We start from the raw sequence: 25215 nt of genomic DNA on the forward strand, positions 1-25215 counted from the left end.
AACGCTTTATTTACGGAATGGTACTGTGAAGGCAGAGACAGTACAGACACAAAGGCACCTGGCTGTGTTCTAACGCTTTATTTATGGACGCTGAAATTTGAATTTCATATGATTTCTATACATCACAAAATATTCCTTAGAATTTTTTTTTCCATGATTTTAAAAACAAAAACAATTCTTCCCCTGTGGGCCTTTTATAAAAACAGGTGGCAGGCCAGATTGGGGTCTAGAACATCCACTCTCGCTTCTGAGGCGGGGGGGGGGGGGGGGTGTCATGCTTGGTTTAAAACTTTCCCTCCAGCCAGCAAGCTGGGTCCCATATCTTGCCCAAGTGACATTAGGTTTTTTCACTTCTTGTCTGTGTGCAACAGAGATTACCAGACGTGTTCAGTGAAGGGCACTGGGTGAGACAAAGCTGTCCCTTGTCCTTAAGGAGTCTTATGAAATGTTAACCCCGAGGGGAGTCGCTGTATACACTAGAAGAGGGTGTTGGACTCTGGAGAGACTCCAGGGCTGGTGGATGGGGGCTCGGGTCTGCAGGTCGCCAGGCGGAGAGGAGGGAGGGAAAGCAGAGCTGGAGGAGCACGGGGGTGGGGGGAGTTCAGGTGCTGTGGGCTCCTCCAGAGGAGCCCCGTGTGGTGGCGTTTCTGTGCCAGTGGGCCGAGGGGACCCAGCGCCCCCTGTCGTCTGGGTTTCTAGCGCCAGGTTCATACTTCCTGGAAGCGCTCATTCCATCATGATACAGCCTTCTGTTTACATTCTGTCTCAGCGTAACAGATCACGGGCTTTTTATTCTCAAGCCTGAGCTGTAGTCAGCCCTCTGTAAACGTCTGCTGAGCAAACTGTCAGGTGAGCACCGTCCCCTGTGCTTATTACACAGCACAGCAGCTGCCCTCTGTCTAAATGCAGAGAAGGCAGAGCGCTTGGAGGGGTGTGAGCATTGCTTTGTGAATTGTCCTAACTCCATTTAGGATTTAGGCATTCTGGCTCTTACGTTTCCTCATCTGTAAAAGGGGAGGATTTGGTTTAGGTGGTGTCAAAGCTCCTGTCTGATGCTAAGGCACATCTTCCGGGAATGTGTGCTTCTGTTGTCCTCCTCCTTTCCTGGGTCTTCTAGATGATGACACTGAACCCAGTAAAGCCCCTAACTCCAGGGAAGGTTGGTTCTCTCCCCAGGGGACACGGAATGAAGGGAAGGACAACCCAAGGATACATGTGTTTCCCACTTTTATGAGCTACCAGAGGCTTAACCCAGTGGTGAAGGGAACTGACCTGGCATCCGTTGGCATCCTGGTTCCACCGTGTCCCGGCTGATGACCTGGGGCAGTGTAACTTCCCTGTGCCCTAGTTTTTCTCCTTGGCAAAGAGGGGATAATGACAGTATCTGCCTCAGAGGATCGTCACGATGATCCGATAAGAGAACATGTGTGGGGCTTCCCTGGTGGCGCAGTGGTTGAGAGTCCGCCTGCCGATGCAGGGGACACGGGTTCGTGCCCCGGTCCAGGAAGATCCCACATGCCGCGGAGCGGCTGGGCCCGTGAGCCATGGCCGCTGAGCCTGCACGTCCGGAGCTTGTGCTCCGCAACGGGGGAGACCACAACAGAGAGAGGGCCCCGATCCCCAAAAAAAAAAAAAAAGAGAGAGAGAGAGAACATGTGTGTAGAGGGCTCAGCCCAGTGCGCAGCTCCCTGTGAGTGCTCAGAGCGCGGGGCAGCAGGCGGCAGACGTCGAGGGGATGTTGAGGGGCGGAGCTGCCGCCGCCCGTCAGCTCCCGCGTCTGCCTCCAGGCGCCCTCGGCTTGGCTGCAGACCTCACCCGGCTGTGTTTACGTCCTCAGGAGTCTGCGGACGCTGCCTCCCCAGCTCTGTCTCTGGCTGAACTGAGGACGGCGTGCAGTGACAGCGAGCTGGCTGCGGAGTTCGCCAACGCCATCCGTCGGTAAGCGCCCTGTTCACAGCCCCGCCGGGCAGTATATTCCAGGAGTGACGGCTGGGTGCCAGGTTCTCCCCGCGTGCTCCTCATGGAGCATTACAGGCTGCTTGGGAAGGAGGAGGCGCCCATACGGGCTTCTTTGGCCCAGACCTGGAGGCCAGAAAGGGGAGTGACGGGGAGAATATATACAGTCATTTCACCTCCAGGTAGAAGAGGCCTCTTTCTGTACTTTTTGGTTGTGGTGTGGCATTGGCTAGAACCTCAGGACTGTGTTAAATGGTGAGGAGCAAATCAGGCATCTTTCCATATCACTGGGATGGAATATATTTTCATATCACTGGGAGTAAATTTTGTTGGATCTTTAGGGAATTTTTAACAATTTCTTTGGCTGCTTTATACGTGTATCGTATTTCTCAAATATAAAGGTAATTAAGTTGACTGAAGGAAAGAAAAAAAAAAAACAGGCATCTTTATCTTGTTTCTAGCTTCAGTGAGAATGCCTCCCTCCCCATCTCTGGCTCTTTCCAATCAGACGGCCTCATTGTTGATTCACTGCTGGACGTTTTTCCTCTATTGCGGCTGTTTCTTTCCCTCTATTCTTTCTCTCTGGATCTGTCTTCCATATTCCTAACTTTTCATACTCTCGCCACCCTTCTGCACTCTGTTCTAGAGGAGGGCTGTCCAGTCAAAAGGTAATGCAAACCACGCCTGATGTCCTAAATGTCCTAGGAACCACATTTAAAAAGTAAAAAGAAACAGGTACAGTCCACTTTAATAACGTATTTCATTTCACTCATTGTATCCAAAATATCATTTCAAAATATAAATCGATATTTTAAAAAGATCTTAATGAGATATCTTTTCTTTTCTTTTTTTTTTTTTTTTTTACTAAATGTTCAAAATCTACTGTAAATCTAGTAAATTTACACTTACAGCACTTCTCAGATTCAAACCAGTCAACATTTCCAGTGCTCAGTGGCTCACGTGGCCATGGCTGCCCGATCGGATAGTGCAGTTCTGGGAAGGTTCTGCAGCTCTGTTTTCCAGCTCACTCATTTATTCCTTAGCTAGAGCCATCATGGTGTTTGGGTGATGTGTTGAGTTTATTTTGGGGATGAAACCTATCATCTCTTGTGTCATGATGTGATATCTTCTTGCGTCTCTCTGAGGATGTTTATTATACTTATTCTGAAATGTTATTTTGTCTACTGTATTAACTTTCCTCACATGTGAGTTTTTAAGGTTGAGTTTTGTGACTCACTCTTGGCTTCGGCTCACAAGCTTGCCTTCTGGGCTTTCTGTTCCTCCCGGCTGACAACGGGTCTCTAGGCCGCATATCTGACCCAAGCGTCTGGTCCCCTCCGGTTCTAATGGCCAGCCCCTCTCACTGAAGCACCTCTGAATCCCTTTCTTCCTTTTGTAGCAGCTTGCTTCTGTGTGCATTTTAAGTTGTGGTTTCCTTTTTCAAGAAGAATAAAAATCTGCCTTTCCTTTTTTATGATTCCTCAGGGTTTCTGGCAGATGAAGAGCACTCCTTAGTTTCCATCGTGCTTGAGGATTTTTTTAAAAATACATTTGCCATCGTTTCTGGGGATTTGGGGTAGGAGGGGAAGGCTACAGTGTGTGCTCAGGCTGCTGTCTTGGTCCAGCCAGGGCTGTTTATCTTATAGTGTAGCCTCCAGGCTGAGGGTGGATTGCAGGCTGCCATGTGGGGAGCCTCACTACCCTCCTGATTTACTCACTGCCACTTTTTGTCTTTCCTTCCAAGTTGTAATAGCTCAGTTTTTACATTGCCAGTGCCTCTGGCCATGTGGTTAAATGGTAATCGCTTTGCTTGAGGCAGGAAGAGAGAAGCTGCAGGGAAAATACCCTCAGCTAATCCTAATGACGTGATTGCGCCAGAAATTCGGGATGCAAACCACCCCCTGCTGCCAACAGGGAGCCATTTGGATATTGTATCTGTAAGCTAAGCCCCTGCATTTTTCAAGTTCCCCGAACCTCAGAGGCCTTCGCTGGCACAAGCAGGATGCAGGTTCTGCTGACTAAACATAAAGCGATTTCATTTGTTCTGTCAGTCACAATGGATTTCCAATAGCCAGCCTTAAGTTGCTTAGCATGGATTTCTAATCAAGCCCCAGATATATGGAGCCAAGAAAGAACCCACAGGGCTACAGGAAAAAGGAAAGTAACATAATTATACTGTAAATATAGCTTAGAAAGTGGAATTGTCATTTCATGAGGATATATAATACAGACACCTAAAGGCTGAGGTTTGGGGATGTTTTTATTTTTAAAAATCAAGTGGAAACTACCACCTTCTTTGAAGATATTAAATCACCGCCACACTAGTGGTTGAGTCCGTTGAGGGAACCTTCCCAGAATTTTCAGACATATTCCTACCTTGGAAAAGGATGGTTCCAAACACCAAAGCTGTGGGCCAGGGGAACCAGACTGAGAAGAGCAGGTGTGGTGAGGGGGATGGAGCAGAGGCTAGGCATGGACTTTTCTAGAGGAGAGCCCCTAGGAATGTGCCTTGTGACATTCTAGTCACTGGTCCTAGGTTCCTGCCCTGTCCCAGCCTAGTCTCCGCAACACCTAGCGGGGCTGCAGCCTCGGTCGGGCCCCTGCCCTGCGACCCTGCTCTTCTCGGTGTGTCTGCTCCCAACCTTCTTCTGTTTGGAACAAAACCAGGCCTCCGTGCAATCACACATTTACTGGCTACCTCCCATCTGGTCTGATTTCATTCCCTCCACTTCCATGGACGTTTACTGTAGTTTATTGGCTCCGGGGTTGCCATAAAACCCCATCTGGATGACCAGGTTTCCAAGTCTTGCACATGAGTTTTTTTTTTAATCAGGGCACCTTGTCTTTGCTGTTGTCTGCATAGGCTGCGTGCTACAAAACCCTTCTCCATCCCAGATCCCTCTCTTGCTTGTGGTCCTAGTAAAATTTAACCGAACCACCAAAGAAGTAAACTATACGAATGCGGTTAAGGAGAGGGAATTTTCAGAAATGAGTTTTCTTTGTACTTCACGTGGTATTCATGTAGCGTGCCTACGGGAGCCGAGCACAGCTGAGAGGAGCAGACTGTTCCATCTTCGCCATACTTAGAAAGCAGCGAGGGGCAGGTGGTGTTCTCCATATGATGCGGGAAGAGGCGGTGGGGAGGGGGGGACCGGCACTGCAAGGCCCAGCGGTTTCCCAGTCACACAGTGAGGCAGCGGGGAAATCGCAGGCCCCGCCCCCCGCGTCTCTGCCGGACCCCTGCGTGCTGGCAGAGGTTTGCTTGCAGGTGAGTGTGAGCTGAGCCCGCTCGTGTGGGCTCACCTACACCTGGACCCGGCATAGGATGCATGGCCTGGGCAGACGGGAATCCCTGTGCTCCTGGTACACAGCCGCCCATCTGTCCCCCGAAGGCTGAGGACACGTGAAGGGCTGGTGGTGAGGGCGGACTTCCTCAGATGCACCGAGCCCAGGTCGTTGCGGTTAAAAGGTAAGGATGCTGTGCCCCTCAGTGCTGAGGGACAGGGAGGACTCAGGAAAGGGCTGTGACGTGGTGAGCAGCAGCATGTAGCATCACCTCAGATGATTCCACACCCCTGTCCCTGGGCCCCAAGGCAGGTCAGGACCAGCTCCATCTCCCACCCAGGCACCGCAGAGGTGGGCTGCCCTGTCCCTGCAGGAGGCTGTGCTCATTTAGTCACAGGCCCGCCAGGGGCTCTGCTGAGCGCTTCGGGGCACTGGCAGCTGCCACCTGTGCCTGCAAGTGCCAGATGGTTCTCTAAAACGCTAAGTGAAGGCAATCAACAAATCACAGCGGCCGCTCTGTCCAGGGACAGGATGCGCCTGACCCATTGGCAAAGAAGGGGCACTTAGACTTCCTTTCATCTCTGATGAGTTACAGGCGAGCCGCTGCTGCCGGGAGAGGGCTGAGTGTCAGATCCCTGCAGGGAGACATCGGGGGCAGGTGGGCCCCGACTGGCTAGGGTGGTCACAAGAGACCAGATCTGGAGGTTGTGGATGTGCCCCTGTGGGGAGTGGAGCTGGGCCATCCAGGAAGATACACAAGGCGGCGTCTCGGAGTTCAAAGAGACGGAGTGGGAACTCCCCAGTCAGCCCTGGCCCGTGGGCCTCCACCGCTGGGTGAATTACTCCTAATGGAAGGGACTCCAGATGACACAGGAACCCGCAGCGCTGACACAGAAGCCAAGCAAAGAACATGTTTCAAAGCAAGGAAGCGACCACTTCAGGTTGAGGTGGGTTAAGAAGGGGAAAGGCAAGAAGCGAAGACAGCTGGTGGGAGAAGGTCGCTGTGCAGAGAGGGAACTCTGGGGGAACTGTCTCAAGAAGGAGACCCCGGAGCGCATCTGTGTGCGCCTGAGGATGACCCCTAAGAGGGGGCCCTCTCAGGGTCACAGAGTAACTTTACAGGATGCAGATCTGATGGTACCCTCACACTCGAGTTCCTCTGCTGTGTAACAAAGTACCACAAGCTTTGCAGCTTGAACAATGCCCATTCATTAGCTCACAGTTTCTGTGGGTCAGCAGGGCACAGCACAACTGGCTTCTCTGCTTAGGGTCTTACAAGGCAGCAGTCAAGGTGTCATCCAGGGCCCTGTTCTCATCTGGAGGCTCTTGGGAGGAATCTGCTTCAAAGCTCGTTCTGCCTGTTGGCAGAAGTCAGCTCCTGGCGGTTGTAGGGCTGGCATCCCATTTTCTTGGGGCTCTTGGCCAGGGGTAACTCCTAGAGGCCTCTAGAACTTCTGCACAGACTTCCCGGTCCTCAAAGCAGCAAACACCTCCCTCTTATCACATCCCTTCCCTGCTTCAAATCTCTTTCCAGGAAGAGCCCAGTCCTTTTGAAGGGCTCACCTAAGTCCGCCAGGTCTACCCAGAATCATCTTACCCTAAGATCAGCTCTTTGGGACTTTAATTACATCTGCAGAATTCCCTCACAGCAGCACCTGGATGACTGAATAACTGGGAGGCGTGTGTATCCTAAGGGGCCAAACTCTCGGAGGCCATTTTCGAACTCTGCCTACCACACCTCATTACCTAAGACCTTCCAGTGACTCCGGCTGTCTGTGTCCAAGCTCCTTCGCAAGTGTGTGATCTGACCCCTGCCTGCTTCTCCACCCTCGCCCTATCACATGCCCCCTCCCACCCTGAGCCACACCAGGCCGCCCACCCTCTCTGTGCCTCTGGGGCTTCAGTGCTGCCGCTACCTCTGACCTCACACCACCAAAGCCCACGTCCCAGGCACTCACAGCACTGTGCCTCTTCCCTGTCTATAAAATGTTTATTTTTTGGTTCTCGTGAGCCCTGATTTCGTTCTGTCAGAGAACACATCATTGCTTTGTTTCTTATGTGCCTGCCTCTTCTTCCCCTGCTTCACCCCCCGCTGCTTGCAGGAGAGTCCCTTGTGGGGGGGCGGGGCGGGCAGGGGTCATGACTTACCCAGCTGTACGACTCTGGTGACTCTGTTCCTTCTAAACGATCCCTCAGTGATCTCAGCCGCACTTCTCTCTGCCCACTGGACATCTCCCCCGAATATCAGGCTAGAGCCTTAAAACACACCATGTCTCCGGGCTTCCCTGGTGGCGCAGTGGTTGAGAGTCTGCCTGCTGATGCAGGGGATACGGGTTCGTGCCCCGGTCCGGGAGGATCCCACATGCCGCGGAGCGGCTGGGCCCGTGAGCCATGGCCGCTGAGCCTGCCCATCCGGAGCCTGGTCGGCGGCGGGAGAGGCCACGGCAGTGAGAGGCCCGCGTACCGCAAAAAAAAAGAAAACACACCATGTCTAAAACAGAAATTATAATCCCGTTTCCTCCTGCCCTTTGAAATTGGCCTCTTTTTCAGAATTCCTATTTATATTTAAAAAAGTAAATTCTTCTAGTGATCCAGGATTATAATTTTGAAGTCTCCTATCTCTGTCTCTTGTCTGCAGATTGTAATGTTTTTTTTTTCCATTAAAATCCCATCCATCCCGTGCCATTTGCATTGCCTTCTCCTGAGTTTAGCCCTCAATCCCTCAGAACTCAGTAGCATCCCGATGGGTCATTCTACCCTTAGTCTCACCTTGTGTTCTGCCACCAAAAATACCTTAAAACACACTTCTGATCATGCTGCCCTGCAGATACACCTTCAGTGGCTTGGCCTGTAAGATCATCTGTAGGTCCCTAACTTAACTTCCTAGCACATATTTCAAATGTTTCCCTACATGTAACCTGCGGTCCAGATTCATCTGGGCAGTTCATCTTTCCGAGAGCATGCCCTTTGCTTTATCCTCCCACCCTGCCCCATCTCTCTCAACCTGGAGACCCCTCCTCTTCATCCCCTCCCGTAGGACACTCATCTTCTGGAAGCTTCCTGTGTCACCTCTTCTCTGCACCCCTGATGGTACAGACCACTCATCGTCCATCGGTGCCCACAGAGCACGTGGTTGTCAGAGGGCCTTAGAACAAGCCACAGCAAGCCTCCTTGAGTTCAGATCCATGTCCGAGTTCCAAAAATATCTACCCAGCTCTAGAAGTCTTCCGGATTTGTAGGAAAGAACAACTGGCCATGAAAGGAAGGAAGATGGCACTGATTGACCCCTATTTCAGCAGCTATGGATTAATACTGTTTTTGAGCCATACACATAGTGGGTTGAAATGAAGAAGGAACTGGTTGGAGTCCTTTAAAGAGGGAGACCCCACTGAGCAAACAAGCAGCAGAATCTTCACCATTTTATTAGTAGGACCATTATTTTTAAGGGTGCTGTTTTATTAAACTTGCACTTGCTGATTCTTCCTATGTGGCTGATTTATAAGAGCAGTCAGGGAGTGGAAGTTGTGCTCAGAATTCCATAAATGCACAGGGGTCTGCAGGACGTTAATGGAATACAAAGTGCACCTGTGAGTTCATTATCATGTCAACAAATGACTGAGCTCCAGAGCCGGCCTCAGAGGGCACAGGGAAAAGACCAGTGCCCATCCTGGGGTTGAGGTAGGCGTTGCTTGGATAACTGAGGTTTCTTTGTATTCCTTTCATTCCCCCCACGTTCCAAAAGCTCAGAGAAAAAGGCCTTGCCCTGGATCGCATAAAGGCAGAGTGATGGAGAACATCCAAGCACCCTGTAGCATGGGCAAGGCAGCAGCGTGCAGATGTGCAAGAAACATGGTCGTAGGGCGGTCTGGGCCGTCATCTTGTGGCTACTCCTGGCAAACTCGCCCCAACACAACACCTGCGGAACATCATTAACTGGGACACCCCCTCCTTAGTTCCACAGGCCTGGGCTCTTCACCAGAGAGCTGTCTGCTCTGTCTCCTGCCCCACTGTCTGCTCGTTATGAAGCAGCATACTTCAGCAAGATGCTGAAGAGCAGGTTCGTAGACAGACCCCTGGGTGCATCCCAGCTCCGCAGGTGAACCTGGCGAGTCTCTTCACTGTGCCACAAGTGCCTCATCTAGAATAATAATAGAGTACTGACCTCCAAGGCTTGTGGTGAGAAATAACTTCATCCTTGTAAAGGACTTAGAGCTGTTACTGCTGGCTGGATTTTCTAAAAGAGAAGTAGTTATAGACTGTAATGGCTACCATGAAGGAAAGAAATAGAGTCATAGTCTCTGCGGAGATTTTTTTTTCCCAAAAGAAGTAAATATAGGTTGCAATGAATAATGGAGGAGTGACAAGGTGCTGGGATGTCATTACCCTGGGACATTTGTTTAGATGGGTGGTCAGGGTAGGCTGTTCTGAGGAGGTGATATTTAAGCTGAGATGTGAGGGAGGAAAGGTAGCCGTGGGGAGGAAGTTCATCCCAAGCAGAGGGGACTGACTGCACTGGGTTCTGTCCTGGGAAAAAGCTTGGTGTGTGCTAAGAATGGATAGGATTCCAGGGTGCGAGGGGGAGGGCGATACCAAAGACTGGGTCAGGCAGGGCCTTTAGTCAGAGTAAAGCCACGGACTTTATTCCAAGTGCAGGGCAATAATACGATTTGAGTTGTCATATTAAAAACTTCCTCTGGCTGCTCTGTGAAAGCTAGACTCCGGGGTACAAAGGTGAAGCAGAAACACCAGTTAGGAGGCTCCTGTGGTTGTCCAGGAGAGAAATGATGGCAGCTTGGGCCCGGGTGGTGGCAGGAATTGCACCCATTTGGTAGGTGGGGTTTGCTGCTGAGCGAACGTGGAGGACGAGGAAAAGGGAGGGTCAAGGCTGACTGAAGACGGGTGTCGGCAACTGGGTGAATGGCCTTGCCGGCCTCTGACAAGCGAGGAAGCGTGGGTCGGGGAGGCCACCTCAGAAGGTCTGCTTTGGACACGCTGAACTGAAGATGCCTGTTAGGTAGAGATGTCACAAGGACAAGTCCAGAGCTCCGGGGAAAGGCCTGAAGATTTGGAAGTTTTTAGCCTGTAGGTAGTTTTTAGGAAAATAAATGCGAATGGAGAGAATCAAGTCAAGAAAGGGTGGGGTACAAAATGGGGTCCAGGCCCAAGTCCTAAATACTCCCAGCACGTAAAGGTGGAGGAGAGGATGAGGAACCAGGGCAGAAGGCCGCACGGATGGCTGGGGAAGTGGGATGAAATCCAGGCGCTCGGAGAAGAGGAGAAGGTGCCGACAGGTAAGATCAGGCCAGAGAGGGACCCTTGGATGTGTCAATGCCCAGATCATCGGTGGCCTCGTGAGCAGCTTCAGTGGAGACAGAAGCCTGGTAATGGAAGGTGAGGAAGAGGAACCACATAGGCGGACCATTCTCTGGTTGGCTAATTCCACATAATGAGCAATTACAAAGAAATTCTAGGGCTTTCCTGGTGGCGCAGTGGTTGAGAGTCTGCCTGCCGATGCAGGGGACACGGGTTCGAACCCCAGTCCGGGAAGATCCCACATGCCGCGGAGCGGCTGGGCCCGTGAGTCATGGCCGCTGAGCCTGCGTGTCCGGAGCCTGTGCTCCGCAACAGGAGAGGCCACTTCAGTGAGAGGCCCGCGTACCGCAAAAAAAAAAAAAAGAAAGAAAGAAATTCTAGGCCCTGTGGCTGTGACTCCCTGCGGTTTGGTGTGATTACAGCTCCTCTGGAGGGTCTCCTGGCTGGTGCAGCCACTGCCCACCTCATCAGGCCCAGGCTCTTGCCCTGCCTCCCCAGCCTTCTCATTTGGACTTAGTGATTAAAGCACTGTGGCTGGCCTTTTTCTTTGCGGGAGAATGCAGCCTCCTCCCTGATGGCCCCGAGAACCCTGCTTCCAGACCCCTGGGCACACTGACAGCCTCACTGCAGAGGCCTGCGAGGCCATCCCCTGCCCAGGCTGCCCGCCTGGATTTTCTCGTCACCAGCAAACTCCCACTGTGAGTCTGCCTCTCACTTCCCCTATGTGTATGCCACTGCTGACAATTACGCTTCAGTTAAAAATAAAAAGCACTTCCGGCTGCGTGGCTAAAGTAAGATTCAGAGGACCTTTTGTGACCAAAGATGAACCTGGGGATGGGGTGGAACCTGTAAGTGAAACCCACGTGTGTGCTGGGGGCTGTGGGTCTTCGTGGTGAGAGTAGGAGCCAGGATTGTCTTCTTGCTGCTGTAGGTGCATATTCCTGAGGGTCTGTACTACTGAGTGTGAAGACACAAGGAAGGGATTACACAGTTCTGGTCGTTCCGGAAAACACTGTGTGAACGCATTACCATGGAGGGGCAAGTGGAACATGTAGTGTTTAATTTGTACTTTGTCATCTGCGCGGAGCCTATGAAAGTGTTCTTTTAGCCTTGTTACCTAGACAAACCACAGAAATTCTTTCTGAACTGAAAGCCAAGCAAATTTGAATCAGAAACTAGAAGGAACAGGAAATGAATGGTTGAGGTTCCAAAGTGACTTGGATTAGCAGGTTTATGGCTCTCAGTGTTTTTCAGGTCATCCTTTGAAAATCAGAGGAAAGCTGTGGTCTTCAGAAAAGTAGAACCATGCATGTAATTTTGCATAGAAATTCAGAGAGTTCAAGACCACATGAAGCTCATTTGTAGACCCAGGTAAATAGCACTGCTGCCTTACCAGAGTTTCCCAAATTTGCACAATAGTATCACCTGAGGCATTCTTTTTTATTGAGGCATAATAGACATATAACATTATATTAGTTTCTGGTGTACAACGTGATGATTCAGTATTTGTATATATTGCAAAATGATCACCATAATAAGTCTAGTTAACATTTGTCACCATAGTTACCAAAAAAATTTCTTACTTGTAATAACTTTTAAGATCTCCTCTCTCAGCAACCTTTCAGATACACAGTCCAGTAACATTTAGTCACCGTGCTGTACATTACATCCTCGGGACTTATTTATAACTGGAAGGTTGTACCTTTTAACCCCCTTCACCCATTTCACCTGCCCCCAGCCCCACCTCTGGCAGCCATCAGTCTGTTCTGTGTATCTATGAGTTTGCTTTTTGCTTTTTAGATTCCACATACAAGTGAGATCACATAGTATTTGTCTTTGTCTTATTTCACTTAGCATAATGCCCTCAAGGTCCATCCATGTTGTTGCAAACGGCAAAATTTCACTCTTTTTTATGGCCAAATAATATTCCATTGTGTATGTATCCCACATCTTTATCCATTTATCCACCAATGGGCACTTAGGTTGTTTTCATATCTTGGCTATTGTAAATAGTGCTGCAGTGAACATGGGGGTGCAGATATCTTTTCAGGGTGGGGATTTCATTTTCTTTAGATAAATATCCAGAAGTGGAATTGCTGGATATGTTGGTTTTATTTTTAATTTTTGGGGGAACTCCCATTCTGTTTTGCATAGTGGCTACACCAGTTTACATTCCCACCAACAGTACACAGGGTTCCCTTTTCTCTGCATCCCCACCAACATTTGTTATTTCTTGTCTTTTTTATAATAACCATCCTGACAGGTATGAGGCAATATCTCATTGTCGTTTTGATCTGCATTCCCCTGATGATGAGTGATGTCGAGCATCTTTTCATATGCCTGTTAGCCATCTGTTTGTCTTCTTTGGAAAAATGTCTATTTAGATCTTCTGTCGTCTGCTCATTTTTCTTTTTTTAATTTTCTCTTTCATTCAGACCCTGGCTTCTGCTCATTTTTTAATCAGATTGTTTTTTTCCTATTGGGTTGTATGGATTCTTTATTTATTAGATACATGATTTGTAAACATTTTCTCCCATTCAGTAGGTTGCCCTTTCATTTTGTGGTTTCCTTTGATGTGCAGAATTTCACTTCGATGTAGTCCCATTTATTTATATTTGCTTTTGGTGTCAGATTCAAAAAATCATCACCAAGATTGATGTCAAGGAGCTTACTGCCTGTGTTTTCTCTAGGAAGGAGTTTGATGGCTTCAGGCCTTACCAGGTCTTTAATCCATTTTGAGTTAATTTTTGTGTATGGTGTAAGACAGTGATCCGGTTTCATTCCCTTGCATGTAGCTGTCCAGTTCTCCCAAGACCATATATTGAAGAGACTGTCCTTTCCCCATTATACACACTTGGCTCCTTTATCATAAATTAATTGGGCTCTCTGTTCTGTTGTATTGATCATGTGTCTCTTTTTATGCCAATACCGTGCTGTTTTGGTCACCTGGAGCACTTCTTTTTAAATTTATTTATTTATTTATTTATGGCCGTGTTGGGTCTTTGTTGCGGTGTGCGGGCTTCTCATTGCGGTGGCTTCTCTTGTTGCAGAGCATGGGCTCTAGGCGCATGGGCTTCAGTAGTTGCAGCACACGGGCTCAGTAGTTGTGTCTCACGGGCTTAGTTGCTCTGCGGCATGTGGGATCTTCCCGGACCAGGGCTCGAACCCGTGTCCCCTGAATTAGCAGGCAGATTCTTAACCACTGCACCACCAGGGAAGCCCTGGAGCACTTCTTGAAACTGCACTTCCTGGGTCTCAACCCAAACCTACTGAATCAGAATCCAGGGATACCCCTGGTACTGTTACTATAAACACATGCTCTAGAGCAGCACTGTCCGCGAGTAACATCACATGAGCCACAAAGGCAAGCCGTGATGTGTGTAACTACATTTTCTAGTAGCTACGTTAAAAACTGTAACGAACAGGGAAATTAACATATTTAGCCCAGTATATCTAAAATATTATCATTTCAACATATAATCAATGTTTTTTCAGTTATTTTACCTTCTTTTTTTCATATTAAGTCTTCAAATTCCAGTGTGTATTGTACACTTACAGCACATCTCAGATCAGACTGGCCGAGTTTCAAGTGCCCAAATGGCCTCCTGACGCCTCTAGGCTGCGTGTGGGAAGCGGCCCTAGAGTTGCTACTGCACAGGGGTTTAGCGTTTGTGCAGACAAGCGACACCAGAGGCGTGACTCTTACTGCAGGCGTCTGCCTCGCTCAAACAAAAACAGGTATAAAGTAACTCACATTTTAGGTTTAAGTTTGAGGTTTAGCCTGTCTTTATAGATTTAAATAAATCAGCATCATGGTTTTCTACCCTGGTGTTTGGACAGCAGTTCACTCTCATCTCCCTCCCTTCTGGAGGCCTAAGGGGTTCTGGGGACAGTTCTCAGCTCCCAGAGATGGCTTCCCACTCCCAGCCCTGTGCTCATCTCCCTTCACCCCCAGCCAGGGTTGGGAAGGGTCTGTGAGGGCCTCTCTTGCCTTCCTGGGTTCCATCCTCCATTGGAGCCGGCCAGTTCCGGAAGGTACCAGTCCCCAGGGGCCTGGGCCCTTCGTTTTGCGGGAGCTGGGATTTCCATACTCGCCCTTTGGGGTTGGGGCAGGGATGCGGATGTAATTAGGGGGTGGGGAAGAAGCCGTATCGCTCCAGGCAGTTTTATGTTGTGAATTTGAATTCATGGTTAGATTTTAAATTCCCTTCGTAATTTTCTTCTTTCCTTTTGCACTATTAATCGACTTCAGAATAAAGATAAAAGAGTTTGAAACTAACAAAACGTAAAACAAATAACCCTTCCCTATTCTTTGTAGCCAGAGGGAAGAGGGGAGAAATCTTTCATGCTCTCCTAACTTTCCCTCAGCTGACGGAGGGCTGCCTGCAAGGCTGAGGGGATGGGCTGGGGAAGGAGGGAGGAGCCGCCCTCTCGAGACCCATTCTCACTTATGGTGGGAAATGGTGCCACTCTGGGATTCCAGTGGGAAATGCAGCCAGATCTGAGATTTCCTGGTGGCCGCTAGGGCCCAGGAGAAACCTCAGCAACCAGGAGGCACTAGCTGGAAGGCTCTGCGGGGGTGGGGGGCTCCAGCTCCCTTAGGGCTGGTGGGAGGAAGTCACTGGGCGCTATGCACACTTACCCTCACTCACAGAAGCAGGCCTGGAGTTTTGTGTTGCAATTCCTTTCTTCATTAATGAATTTGGGAAGCTGGAACTGCACTTACAGTAGCTGGAGGCAGAAATGTTAAAGATTAGATACTTGAAAAGCCAGCAGGGGAGAACCAGGGCTGAACCACTGAGCACCTGAGAGTCCTCCCCTTCAAGGTCACCCCCCAGGCCCATCCTACAGGAAGCACAACTGAGACTCCACACACACTTGACAAAAGCATCCAAAATTGTAAACACTTTAAGCAACTCGAAATGAGTCAGGTAGAAAGTGAAAGCGTCCCGTCATCCCCCTTCTGGGAGTTCAGCACTGTTGAGTGTTTAGCCTTCTAGTCAGTCACTACAGTATATCAGCTATTCACACATTTTTGGTTGTTTCTGCAAACATGACATCCAATGGAACTCACCCTTTTCGCTTGACAGTGTATCAGCTTCTCTTCCATGCCAGTGCACGTCAGTATGCATGCTTTATTAACAGGGTAGATAGAGCATTTCAAGAGACCCACTAGGAGACCTTGAGTGACTTAACCAGCCCCCTGGTTGTTTCCCATTCTTAAGCTTATAACCAGAGCTGAAGTGAATCCAACTGTCATCTCATGTATAGGAACCTACACTCATACTGTTTCTGTAAGAAAAATTCCTATAAAGTTTCTTAGTCAAGGGATGGGTTCATTTTTTATTTTGCTAGATGCTGGCAAATGCCTTCCAGAACCATCATGCTAATTTACATTCCTCATACACTCATGAGTTGTTTTTAGAGAAATTTCTTCCATAAATCCTGGTTACTCGGTATGCTCCAAGGTATCCCATACCTCCAGTGACCTGTTTTAACATGTATTGTCACTGTGAAACTATCCCCTCGCACGGCACTCAGCACTTGGGATACATCAGGGAAGAAACCAAATAAGGTCCTTGCCGCCCTAGAGCCTGCATGCCGGTGGGGGAGTCTGCTGAGCAGATTACGGCCGACTGTGCCGAGCGTGCCACGTGCGACAGAACACAGAGTGGCACCTGTGATGGGGACCTCAGGAGGGAGGAGGGCGGTCGGTAACGCCTCCCTGCCGAGGTCTGTGCTCTCAGGGGAATTAGAGGAAGGCAGTTAGCTGACCTGGACACCAAAAACCTCCTAAGTCACTTGTCTTGGGTCCCTGCAGTAGTAAAGACCCAATGGAACTTGAAGCCAGGGACTGGGGGAGTCGAATGAGCACGAATATAACTTCCGTACTTGAAACGTGATCAAGGACTTTCAAAATGAGAATACCAATTCTCCCTCTACCACGACCACACCTTTTTTTATTTTGCCTGGTAGGACTGTGTGGATTTCACTGAGAAGGGACTCATCCCAGGTAGGCACCCAGGCCAGGTTCATACTCTTGAATCCCCGCATGGTTCAGGAGATGCTTAGCACACTTGGAAAAGAGCACGGAGACCAGGACAGGCGTTTGTGGTCCGACTGCGCTCTGCTTGCTGAGTATCTGGTCTGCCCACAGCAGGAAGGAACTTCTCCGTCTGGAAGACGAGAAACAACTTCCTGTCCTGTTCCTTTGCAACACGCACTTAGATCTCTAAAGGGCCCTTATCATTAAAAGCAGACTCCAGCGGGCCTTCGAGACTGCGGTGGTGAGGTGTTCGGGCTCTGCAGAGGGGCGCTCTGGTGTCTCCCCTTTGGTCTGTACTCCTGCCTTTGGACTTGGCAGGCTGAGCCTTCCTCCTCTCTGCCAGGGCAGCAGCCGTCTCCATTCTCTCACGTTACTCACAACATGCCGCGTCTCTCCTTGATACAGAGAAAAGAAGTTAAAGGCCAGAGTTCAGGAGCTGGTGAGTGCCTTGGAAAGACTCACCAAGAGCAGTGAAATCCGACACCAGCAATCGGCGGAGTTCGTTAATGACCTGAAGCGAGCCAACAGGTAAATTCTCCGTTTGTAATCCACAGTGGTGCTTGGACTCATACACCAGGGAGAACGTTTCCATAATTGCTGGCAATCAGCTGTAGAGAACAGTGAATCCTCAGCTGTCTCCCTTAGAGCCTGACCTTCCCTAGGGTATGACTTCCCAGTGTTCCACAGAAACCTAAGAAATGCTCCGTAAGGACAAGTCCTTGGGTCAGATGTGTCTGGGAGATGCAGCAGACTGTGGTCCCTTCCTAACACTTCATATAGGAAAGGTTCTGAGAAGTCATTCAGTTAAAAAAAAAAAAAAAAAAAAATCAGCCTATGTTTAAGCCAATGTTTTCAAAGCAAAACTGGCTACACAACTTTTTTTTTGAGCAGCATTCAAAAATCGGGTGGAACGCTTTAGGGAGCATTGCTCTAAGACAGCAGCCGTAAACATTGTGGGCTCGTGACCCCTGTAAAAAAGTAAGGACCTCAAAGAGTTTTGTTCTTAAAAATTATGTCTTGATAAGTTTCATTTGAGAAACTAAAACAAATTTTAAGTTTTTATTCATGTACAAAAAACCCCACAACTCACTACATAGAATACAAATGGCATTTATTTTAAAAATTACTATTTTCCAAAAAAGAATTAAAAGAGTGGCACTGTTTCTACAATTTTACAAATATCTTTAATGTTTGGTTTAATTTAGGACAGCTAGATTCTCACATCCGCTTCTCCAGGCAATATGTGGTTTTGAAACATACTGAGGAAACCCAGCTTCGTGTACATCTGTAGTTAGAAAATAAAGGACCTCACAGATTTCCCTTGAGAGGGCTTTGGGAATACTGGGGGTCGGTTCTCAGACTACACTTTGAGAACCTAACAGCATATGGAAGGGATCTGGGGTGCTGTTTTGGACCAGAAAGAGTATGGGGACTTAACTAGCTCTGGGCTCAGCCCCTGCCCTCTTCCCCCAGAGGCCTGTGTCCTGTGTTTGGCTGGCAGCATTGGTAGCTTATGGCCTGTGTGCTCTGAATCCCGTCAGCCCAAAGCATAAAGGGGAAACGGTTGGTGCCTCTCTGTCCTCATCCTAGGTGAGGTGACTTAGACTGACGTGTGTGAGGAACTCCCTCCTGCAACTGCCACTTGACCATGCTGCAAGCAGCCATGGAACAGCAAGTAGATCCACTATTGGTATTTCCATGACAGATTTCTGGAATTCAGCTACCTTTTCTGCTTATCTGTTTTGGATGTGGCCAGTTTGGATTGTTGGTTTAAATCCCTCCCAATACATTAGTGACAAGCCTCTAGCAGTCAGGCTGAATGAATCGTGGTTAAATCAATACACGAGTGGCTGTGAGCGTTGAAATACTAACCACTTGATTTCAAATTCTTACTGAAGAGGCTGAGTGTCCTCTGTTTGGAGTGGTACTTACTGGACCAGGTTACCCAGTGGGCAGGACAGTGTGCATCTCAGTGCTACTTAGGATAAACCTTCATTCTCATTTCCTTCTCTTCCCACATAGCAACCTGGTGGCTGCCTATGAGAAAGCAAAGAAGAAGCATCAAAACAAACTGAAGAAGCTGGAGTCTCAGATGATGGCCATGGTGGAGAGACATGAGACCCAAGTGAGGATGCTAAAGCAAAGAATAGCTCTGCTGGAGGAGGAGAACTCAAGGCCTCACACCAATGAAACTTCACTTTAATCGGCACTCAGGCTCCACGGTTCTGTCCGTGGAGGCTAAAGTCTAGCAGGTCGCTGAGGAGAGAGGGGCCCCAGAGGACAGAGTAACCTGTTGGGAGAAGGAGAAAAGGGAAGGTTGGCAGGTAGGTCAGCACTTGGACAGTGGAGTGCCCTGGACTCAGCCCTGGGGCGAGTGGCTCTGGGACGTGGTGTAGACTGTATCCAGAGGATCCTGCCCCTCCCCTCCTGGGCTGTGGACGGCGTGGGAACCCCTGCCGTGTGTGTGCTGGCTCCGCAGGTCTTGCTTCTGCTTTCAGCACTGGCTCTATCACTCTCCCACCTTTCTGTTCTGGAACTTGTGCATTGGTGGTATAATCCAGGCATCACCTCTTCAAGATTTTCCATTCTTTTTTTCTCTTTTTGATAGACAGCAGCCTTATCTCTGACATCCCTAATTTCTCCTCTTTTCCTTCTCCTTCAGGGGAAAACTGCCCGGGGCGGTGGGGGGGGGTGGTGCGGAGACAGTGCTCAGCATCTAGAAGAGCTGCTGCTTTATTGCAACAAGGCTTTGGTTTTCAAGTCCCAGGTATCAACATTTAAGACACAGGCTGTCACTCAGAGGTGTTCTGGGATGTCAAGCACAGGCGAATGGCACACAGGTGTTCCTTACAGTCCCAGATATGTTGAAGCTACAGGTAGAGCAGTTGGGTCTGAACAACTCTGTGTGGGAGAATGAGAACTTCCTTCACCTCTCACTGTGAAAGCAGGGCTGGGCAGGCAGCTCTCTTTAGACTGAGGTTTCCCCGTCCTGGTGGAGCCTTATTAACAGCCAAGGCTTGGAGCTGAGAGAATCCCGTTCATAGGAGTAAGGGAACTAAACTTTTGTCGGGAGCAGAGACGCGTTAGTACTTTCCACCACCCCAGGGCACTACATAATTGCTGTTCTACACGAATCAAAGCTCATCCACATGAACATGTGGTTAGCTCTGGACCTGCCTCTATTGCCCTAAGGGCAAGAGGCAGGATGCTGAGTAGATAATGTTTTGCAGGCTACACTCCTCTTACAAAGGGCAGGGGGTGAGGGAAGGGCTGTTGAGGCCTCTTTTTATCCCCCAGAGACACGGTGATGGGTAGCATATGGTGTTTCAACAGGGGAAATTTCAAGCAAAATGCTGACAGGACTGGGCAGGAACAAAGTACCTGAATTCTTTCAGGAAGGTCTTCCATTTTAAAATCAATTCTTCATCCCTTTTCTACTATAACCTTCCCTGTTGCACCTTTCACTTTTTTCAGTTCTTCTGTCGCTGCCGTACGCTGACTGATACATCTTAAAGGACCACTTGCCATTTATTCTGTAGCACCTGAAGACCCACCTGAAGTCACCTATGAGAAATATGCCCAGTGCCACAGTTCACTATGTTCTGCTTATGACCAGGTCACTGCATTCACTTCCCCGTGTCCATGAGCTGCTTTCAGAGGGCATGACACAAGTTCCTCAGCCTTCTGCACAATGGGGCAGGACACTGTAGCCACCATCTTGGAAGGCAGAGCAGTTCTGTCCCAAAGCAACTACCCTTCTTTCTCAGGCCAGCAGTGAGGCTGCCCCGTATTCAAAAAAAAAAAAAAAAAAAAAAATCAACTGGTACCAGTGTGAAAGACCCAGCTTTTGGATGCTGTGAAAGTACCCACTGGCTTCTGTTTCTATAAAATTCAGGTAAATTTGTTTCTGTAGAATCAGGTAAACTTGGTTCTTGTGACATTAAGTCAATTTTTACTCTTCGGATAGTTTCATTTTGTTACCAGGAAAATGATTTGGCTGAAAAGTGTGTGCAAAAAAAGGTGTAACAGATGAAATCATGGTTTTCCCCGTTTCTCCAACATGCCCAGGGAAAACGTCCTCCCTAAGCAAACCGGACTGTGCAAAGCGGGGAACCATTCATGGCTTTCTCTTGTGTGATTGAACAGGTATCAAAACAGATGGATGGTTTTCATTTTTACCAACACTAAAAAGTGTAGCTGATGCAGGACATCTGTCTACCATTCTTGTTGCTCCAAGTGAAAACAGAACCTGCTCTTCTAGGGTCATGGAACTCCTCCAGACCTGGGAAGTCTCAGCTCCTACATTATGAGCCCCAGTATTACTGAGCCTACTTGGCCTCATTTTGAGTTTATACTTCAGCGTAATACTTTCAGATATATGGTGGTTGGGTGAAAACTATTTCCCTGGCAAAGCTGTTACTTTTATAAATGTGTAGAATAAAAGCTATTAAATAGTTGATTACCTTTCCTTATATTTTTCACATACTCCCCTAAGACACAGTCCTTGTTGAAGGTGAACCTACGGGCACTTGGTTATTATGTTAATTGCAGGGCTTACTAAAACCGCATTGATTAAATAAATGATTACAGGTGCCTGGATCATTTTCTTTTTTTATAACCTGAATTTTTCTTTCTAAATAGGAGCTGGTTTATATTAACATCTCCATCAGAGGTAAACAGTGATCCTGATTATAACTTGTACAAGGTTAAAAATGTTCAGACTTTCATATGTTTGTTTTAATCCTCAGTGGTTAACCCTTTTAGGCAGTCACCTTCGCTGTTCAGAGTTGTCTCTGGCTCTTAGAGAAATAGGCATGAGAAGAAAGGACCCATTTGAAAGTTCCCTTGGAGTATAATTTCCCACTACTACACTGAGGCAAAAATCTCAAGTAAAAGAGACTTCTGTCTGTTGCTGGAGTGCCATCAACACGTGCACCTACCAACCGGATCTGATGTTCTGCCGAACCCCATGTGCACCAGCTACCAAAACTGCCATGGAATTGTAGGCGGTAAGAGTCCCTTTTGAGATTTACACCAGAAGCTACTGATGCTTATGTATCTTATGTGATCAGACAGTGGGGATTTATCGTGTCCTCCCTACCTCAGAGGTACACTAGATGTTTTATCATTGCCAATGCAGGTAGTTAACTGTTGCATAGTCACTCTCACCTGCTAGCATGTCAGGTTTCTGAAGTTCATATCCATGCTGCCTGAAACTGGAATGGTAGAATAATAAAAAATTATTAAGTGGCAGTTAAACATAATTGCTCAATCCTCCTGTGAGATAATGCGTACCTTACTAAGTCTTCCTCTGAGCCTACAGCAAGACTTTACAGGGCCATTCCCCTTCTCCAGGGAGGCAGTCCAAGTTAGAGCTGATGAGAATTTCTTTTTAGGATGAGGAGAGTAAAGATTTTACTATTCTAAGGAAAACCTGAAATCACAGGAAAGTCTCCTAGTTCCCAGCTGCATATAGATTACATTATTTCAAGTGAAAAAAATGCCTCATAATTACCCGATCTGGGCTGGATTGCCTATGTAGATGGCATGAATTGTCTCCTATGGCCCACAGAAATTATCCTGCAATTATTTTTTAATTCTATCAAATATCTTAAAGCTCTCAAGAGTTTGGGGTATCATGCTTGTGTTTTAAGTGAAGTAATGAGAAAGACTAAAGACACCCAAACTTTTATTAATGACTTCTGAAAGCCCTAAGCTTTTTCCATAAACTATTTGCAAATGCATAGCTGGGACTATGGCTCATCCATGAAACTAAACTCTCTATAAAGTGAAAAAAGATCATGTTCCCTAAGTTTACAGCTGCACCTATTTGTAGATGCAGCAAACAGCTTTTAATTAGACAGTTTTTAGAGCCCAAAGGGGGAGAATTATGATGATTGAAATTTCTGAATTGAATTTTAATTAGGGTGCATCCTATAGGGTTGCCAAGGATTTTGTGGGTGGGGAGGAAGCAAAAGTAACATTTTTGTTTTTCTGCACCATGCGACAGCTTGGTAAAACAACACTAAAAAATTCTGAAAAAATCATGTAGCGATTATTTTTTTATTTCTCCAATGGAATGGCCTAGTTGACAGGAAATGATACTGTTACCACCTTTCACGGAGGCTTGCTGGGCACTACTTTGCAGAGGCATCACTCGTTACAAAACACAAATTATGCCTTTGCTGCACACAATTCTTATTCAAGTCTATCAAAATCCTATAATAGTTAACTGAAATCCTGTGTTCACATAGGCCGGGCTGAACCTGTCACCTTCTGAAGTTCCTATTTCACACACTTGAAGTTAACTTTCTAACTAACTATACTTGTATTCACTAGGAGATGAATGGGGATGCCTTAGGCTGCCAAACACTAATTTTTCAGAATTGGCACCAGAATTATCAATTAATATAATGCTGGCTGTAGCCACCACAGCATCACTGAGCACTCAGTGGCTGTTAAAACATTACGGAAGTAGAAAAGACTACGAGTTGAATAGCAGCTGTTCACGGATTCTCGTTTTTTGCTAATTCTTGTGTAGAGAAAAATAGTTTCGCATCCTGACAACTATTTTCGGTGAAGGGTTACATTGGATAAGTTGTCACATTGCCTCTGAGTGAGATTTTGCATAGGACCAAGACAAGAAATCCTTCTGGCCCAGTCATAGCAACTGCTACTGGATCGTCAAGGTTGCTACAAAATCACTTATCCACTAATCAATCATCTGAAATACCAGCTCAGCAGTACAAAGCAAGCTTAGAGACAGAATTCCCTCATACTGATGACCTGCTTAGTTATCCCAGCTCTACTGTTCACTTCTGCACTTTTTTGCAAGTCAGATCCACGTGGAAAACGTTGTTTGTAGAACTCCTAGTATTCACTTACAGTGCTCATGTCAGGACAGCCATTCGGGAGCCCCTAATCATCCACTCTCTTCGAACCCAGTGCAAAGGTGATGAAACATGTTCACTTTTCTGTGTCTAATCAGTTTTTAGACATCGTCAGGACTTACTTTGCATGAGATTTTAGTTTCCTATTATTTGAAAATGTGCTACTTTTAAGCTGCTTGAATGTACTGTCAGTTGTTAAAGCACATGTGACTAAGTTTGCATTTGTCAGTATCGTTCTACTGTATTAAAGTCTCATTTTAAGGTTGCCCTTTAACACTGTACTATACCTTGTAATTTTTTTCTTCACTTGTATGCTTTAAATGTTTCCAGATGCCTTTAGTTTTAGCTGCTGTAAAATAGCTTTGTGTAATTTGATATAGAATTGTTTAAAAAAAACTCCATTTATTTATACAGAGACATTTATAATATTTTACAAACAATCTTATATTCTGAATAAATATTTCTAATTCCATAATGTGCTTTAACTGTATTCACTAAAGGATACGGCTGTCCTGTAATACTGTGTGTCTAACATTTAATGTCAAACATCGCAGGTTTCATAGTTACATCACGAGCCCTCATCAAAGCGGGAAACTACAAGACAGACTGTATTAGGTCAAAACAGCCAACAAACAGCCAAAAGAAACCTCATTTATCACCAATTTCTACTGGGCTGCCTTTTCAAATTTGGGATGAATGCAGAGTTAGTTATCTATTGAAGGATCTGCATCTTTTTTCCTCTTTAAAAGTTACTGAAAGAGGGAATATAACAATGAGCTGGAAAGTCACCCATGCCTCTAAAGAAGGATGGTGAGCAGCTCTGCAAGGTGTCTGATGTTTGTTAGAATATTACTACAGTGTTGTCGGTTCTCATTATCAAAGCAAAGTACCTTTGACAGTAAGAGCGTAACACCTTGGTTACTCTCCTTTCTTAAAATCTTAAATAAAAATTGCTATCATACAGCTGCAGTCTCTAGTAGAGAAGAATGTATTTCTCTGACCCCTGAGATCCAAGGACTGGCAAGCATTCTATTTAGAAAACCAGGCTCTAATACAAATTGAAGAATTGTTGGATTTTATGTATCTAATTAACTCACAATATAACCTTGCTTTAAAAATCAACAACCAAACCGTAAACTGAGATGGAGAATACATACCAGTTTTCATTTTTGCAGAGACGACACTCTACCCTTAATATTTCCTCCTATCATATAAACATACCTTTATCTCATACTTGTCATTTTTTTAATGGTCCAGAGAGATGCAGCCAAAATATGAGCAACTTGCAACCTACAAGTATCAGTAGCAGAAGCCAGGTTAAGGTAGTAATTAAAACTGCCCAAGCAGCAAAATTTATTGATATTGCACTACAAAGAGTAAATTTAACATGATAATGTTTTTACAGAAAGCCAATATTTGATCAATCAACTGTAAAAATGTTTTAAAATACAAAGGAAACCTTCCATCATTCAAACCATATTTAAGATAGAAGGTTTCTCATTTCTCAAATAGTGTTATTTACATCAAAAGCTTTCAAAAAGAGCATAACTGTTAAGACACAGGACTTTGTTCATTTTCTCAGTGGAGAATACAGCTGGCATTTCTAGTCAACTTTGGAAGTGCAGTAATCCTGCAAACATTTAAACTCCTGATTCATAAACATGAGTCACTGGAAATCCTTTACTTATGATAGACACACTCAATATAAGTGAAAAATCAATAGAA

At 47.0% G+C, this 25215-nt stretch overlaps 1 protein-coding gene across 6 annotated transcripts in view; it reads left to right on the forward strand.

The window, feature by feature from the left end:
- The window catches only part of MCC (MCC regulator of WNT signaling pathway), a 462283-nt gene extending 442007 nt beyond the window's left edge, over positions 1 to 20276 (forward strand). For 4 of the 6 annotated variants that reach the window (XM_029215919.1, XM_029215921.1, XM_029215920.1 and 1 more), the window contains 3 exons: positions 1838 to 1938; positions 17006 to 17128; positions 18623 to 20276. In XM_029215919.1, coding sequence (XP_029071752.1) covers positions 1838 to 1938; positions 17006 to 17128; positions 18623 to 18803 — 405 coding nt within the window. In that variant the 3' untranslated portion in view covers positions 18804 to 20276. The remainder of the gene's footprint in view (positions 1 to 1837; positions 1939 to 17005; positions 17129 to 18622) is intronic. The other 2 variants (XM_029215922.1, XR_003792574.1) reach the window with 2 other exon arrangements.
- Positions 20277 to 25215: the final 4939 nt, after the last annotated feature.

The sequence above is a fragment of the Monodon monoceros genome, unplaced genomic scaffold (assembly GCF_005190385.1).
Source record: "Monodon monoceros isolate NGI ecotype Baffin Bay Population unplaced genomic scaffold, NGI_Narwhal_1 Super_Scaffold_12, whole genome shotgun sequence".
NCBI lineage: Eukaryota > Metazoa > Chordata > Mammalia > Artiodactyla > Monodontidae > Monodon > Monodon monoceros.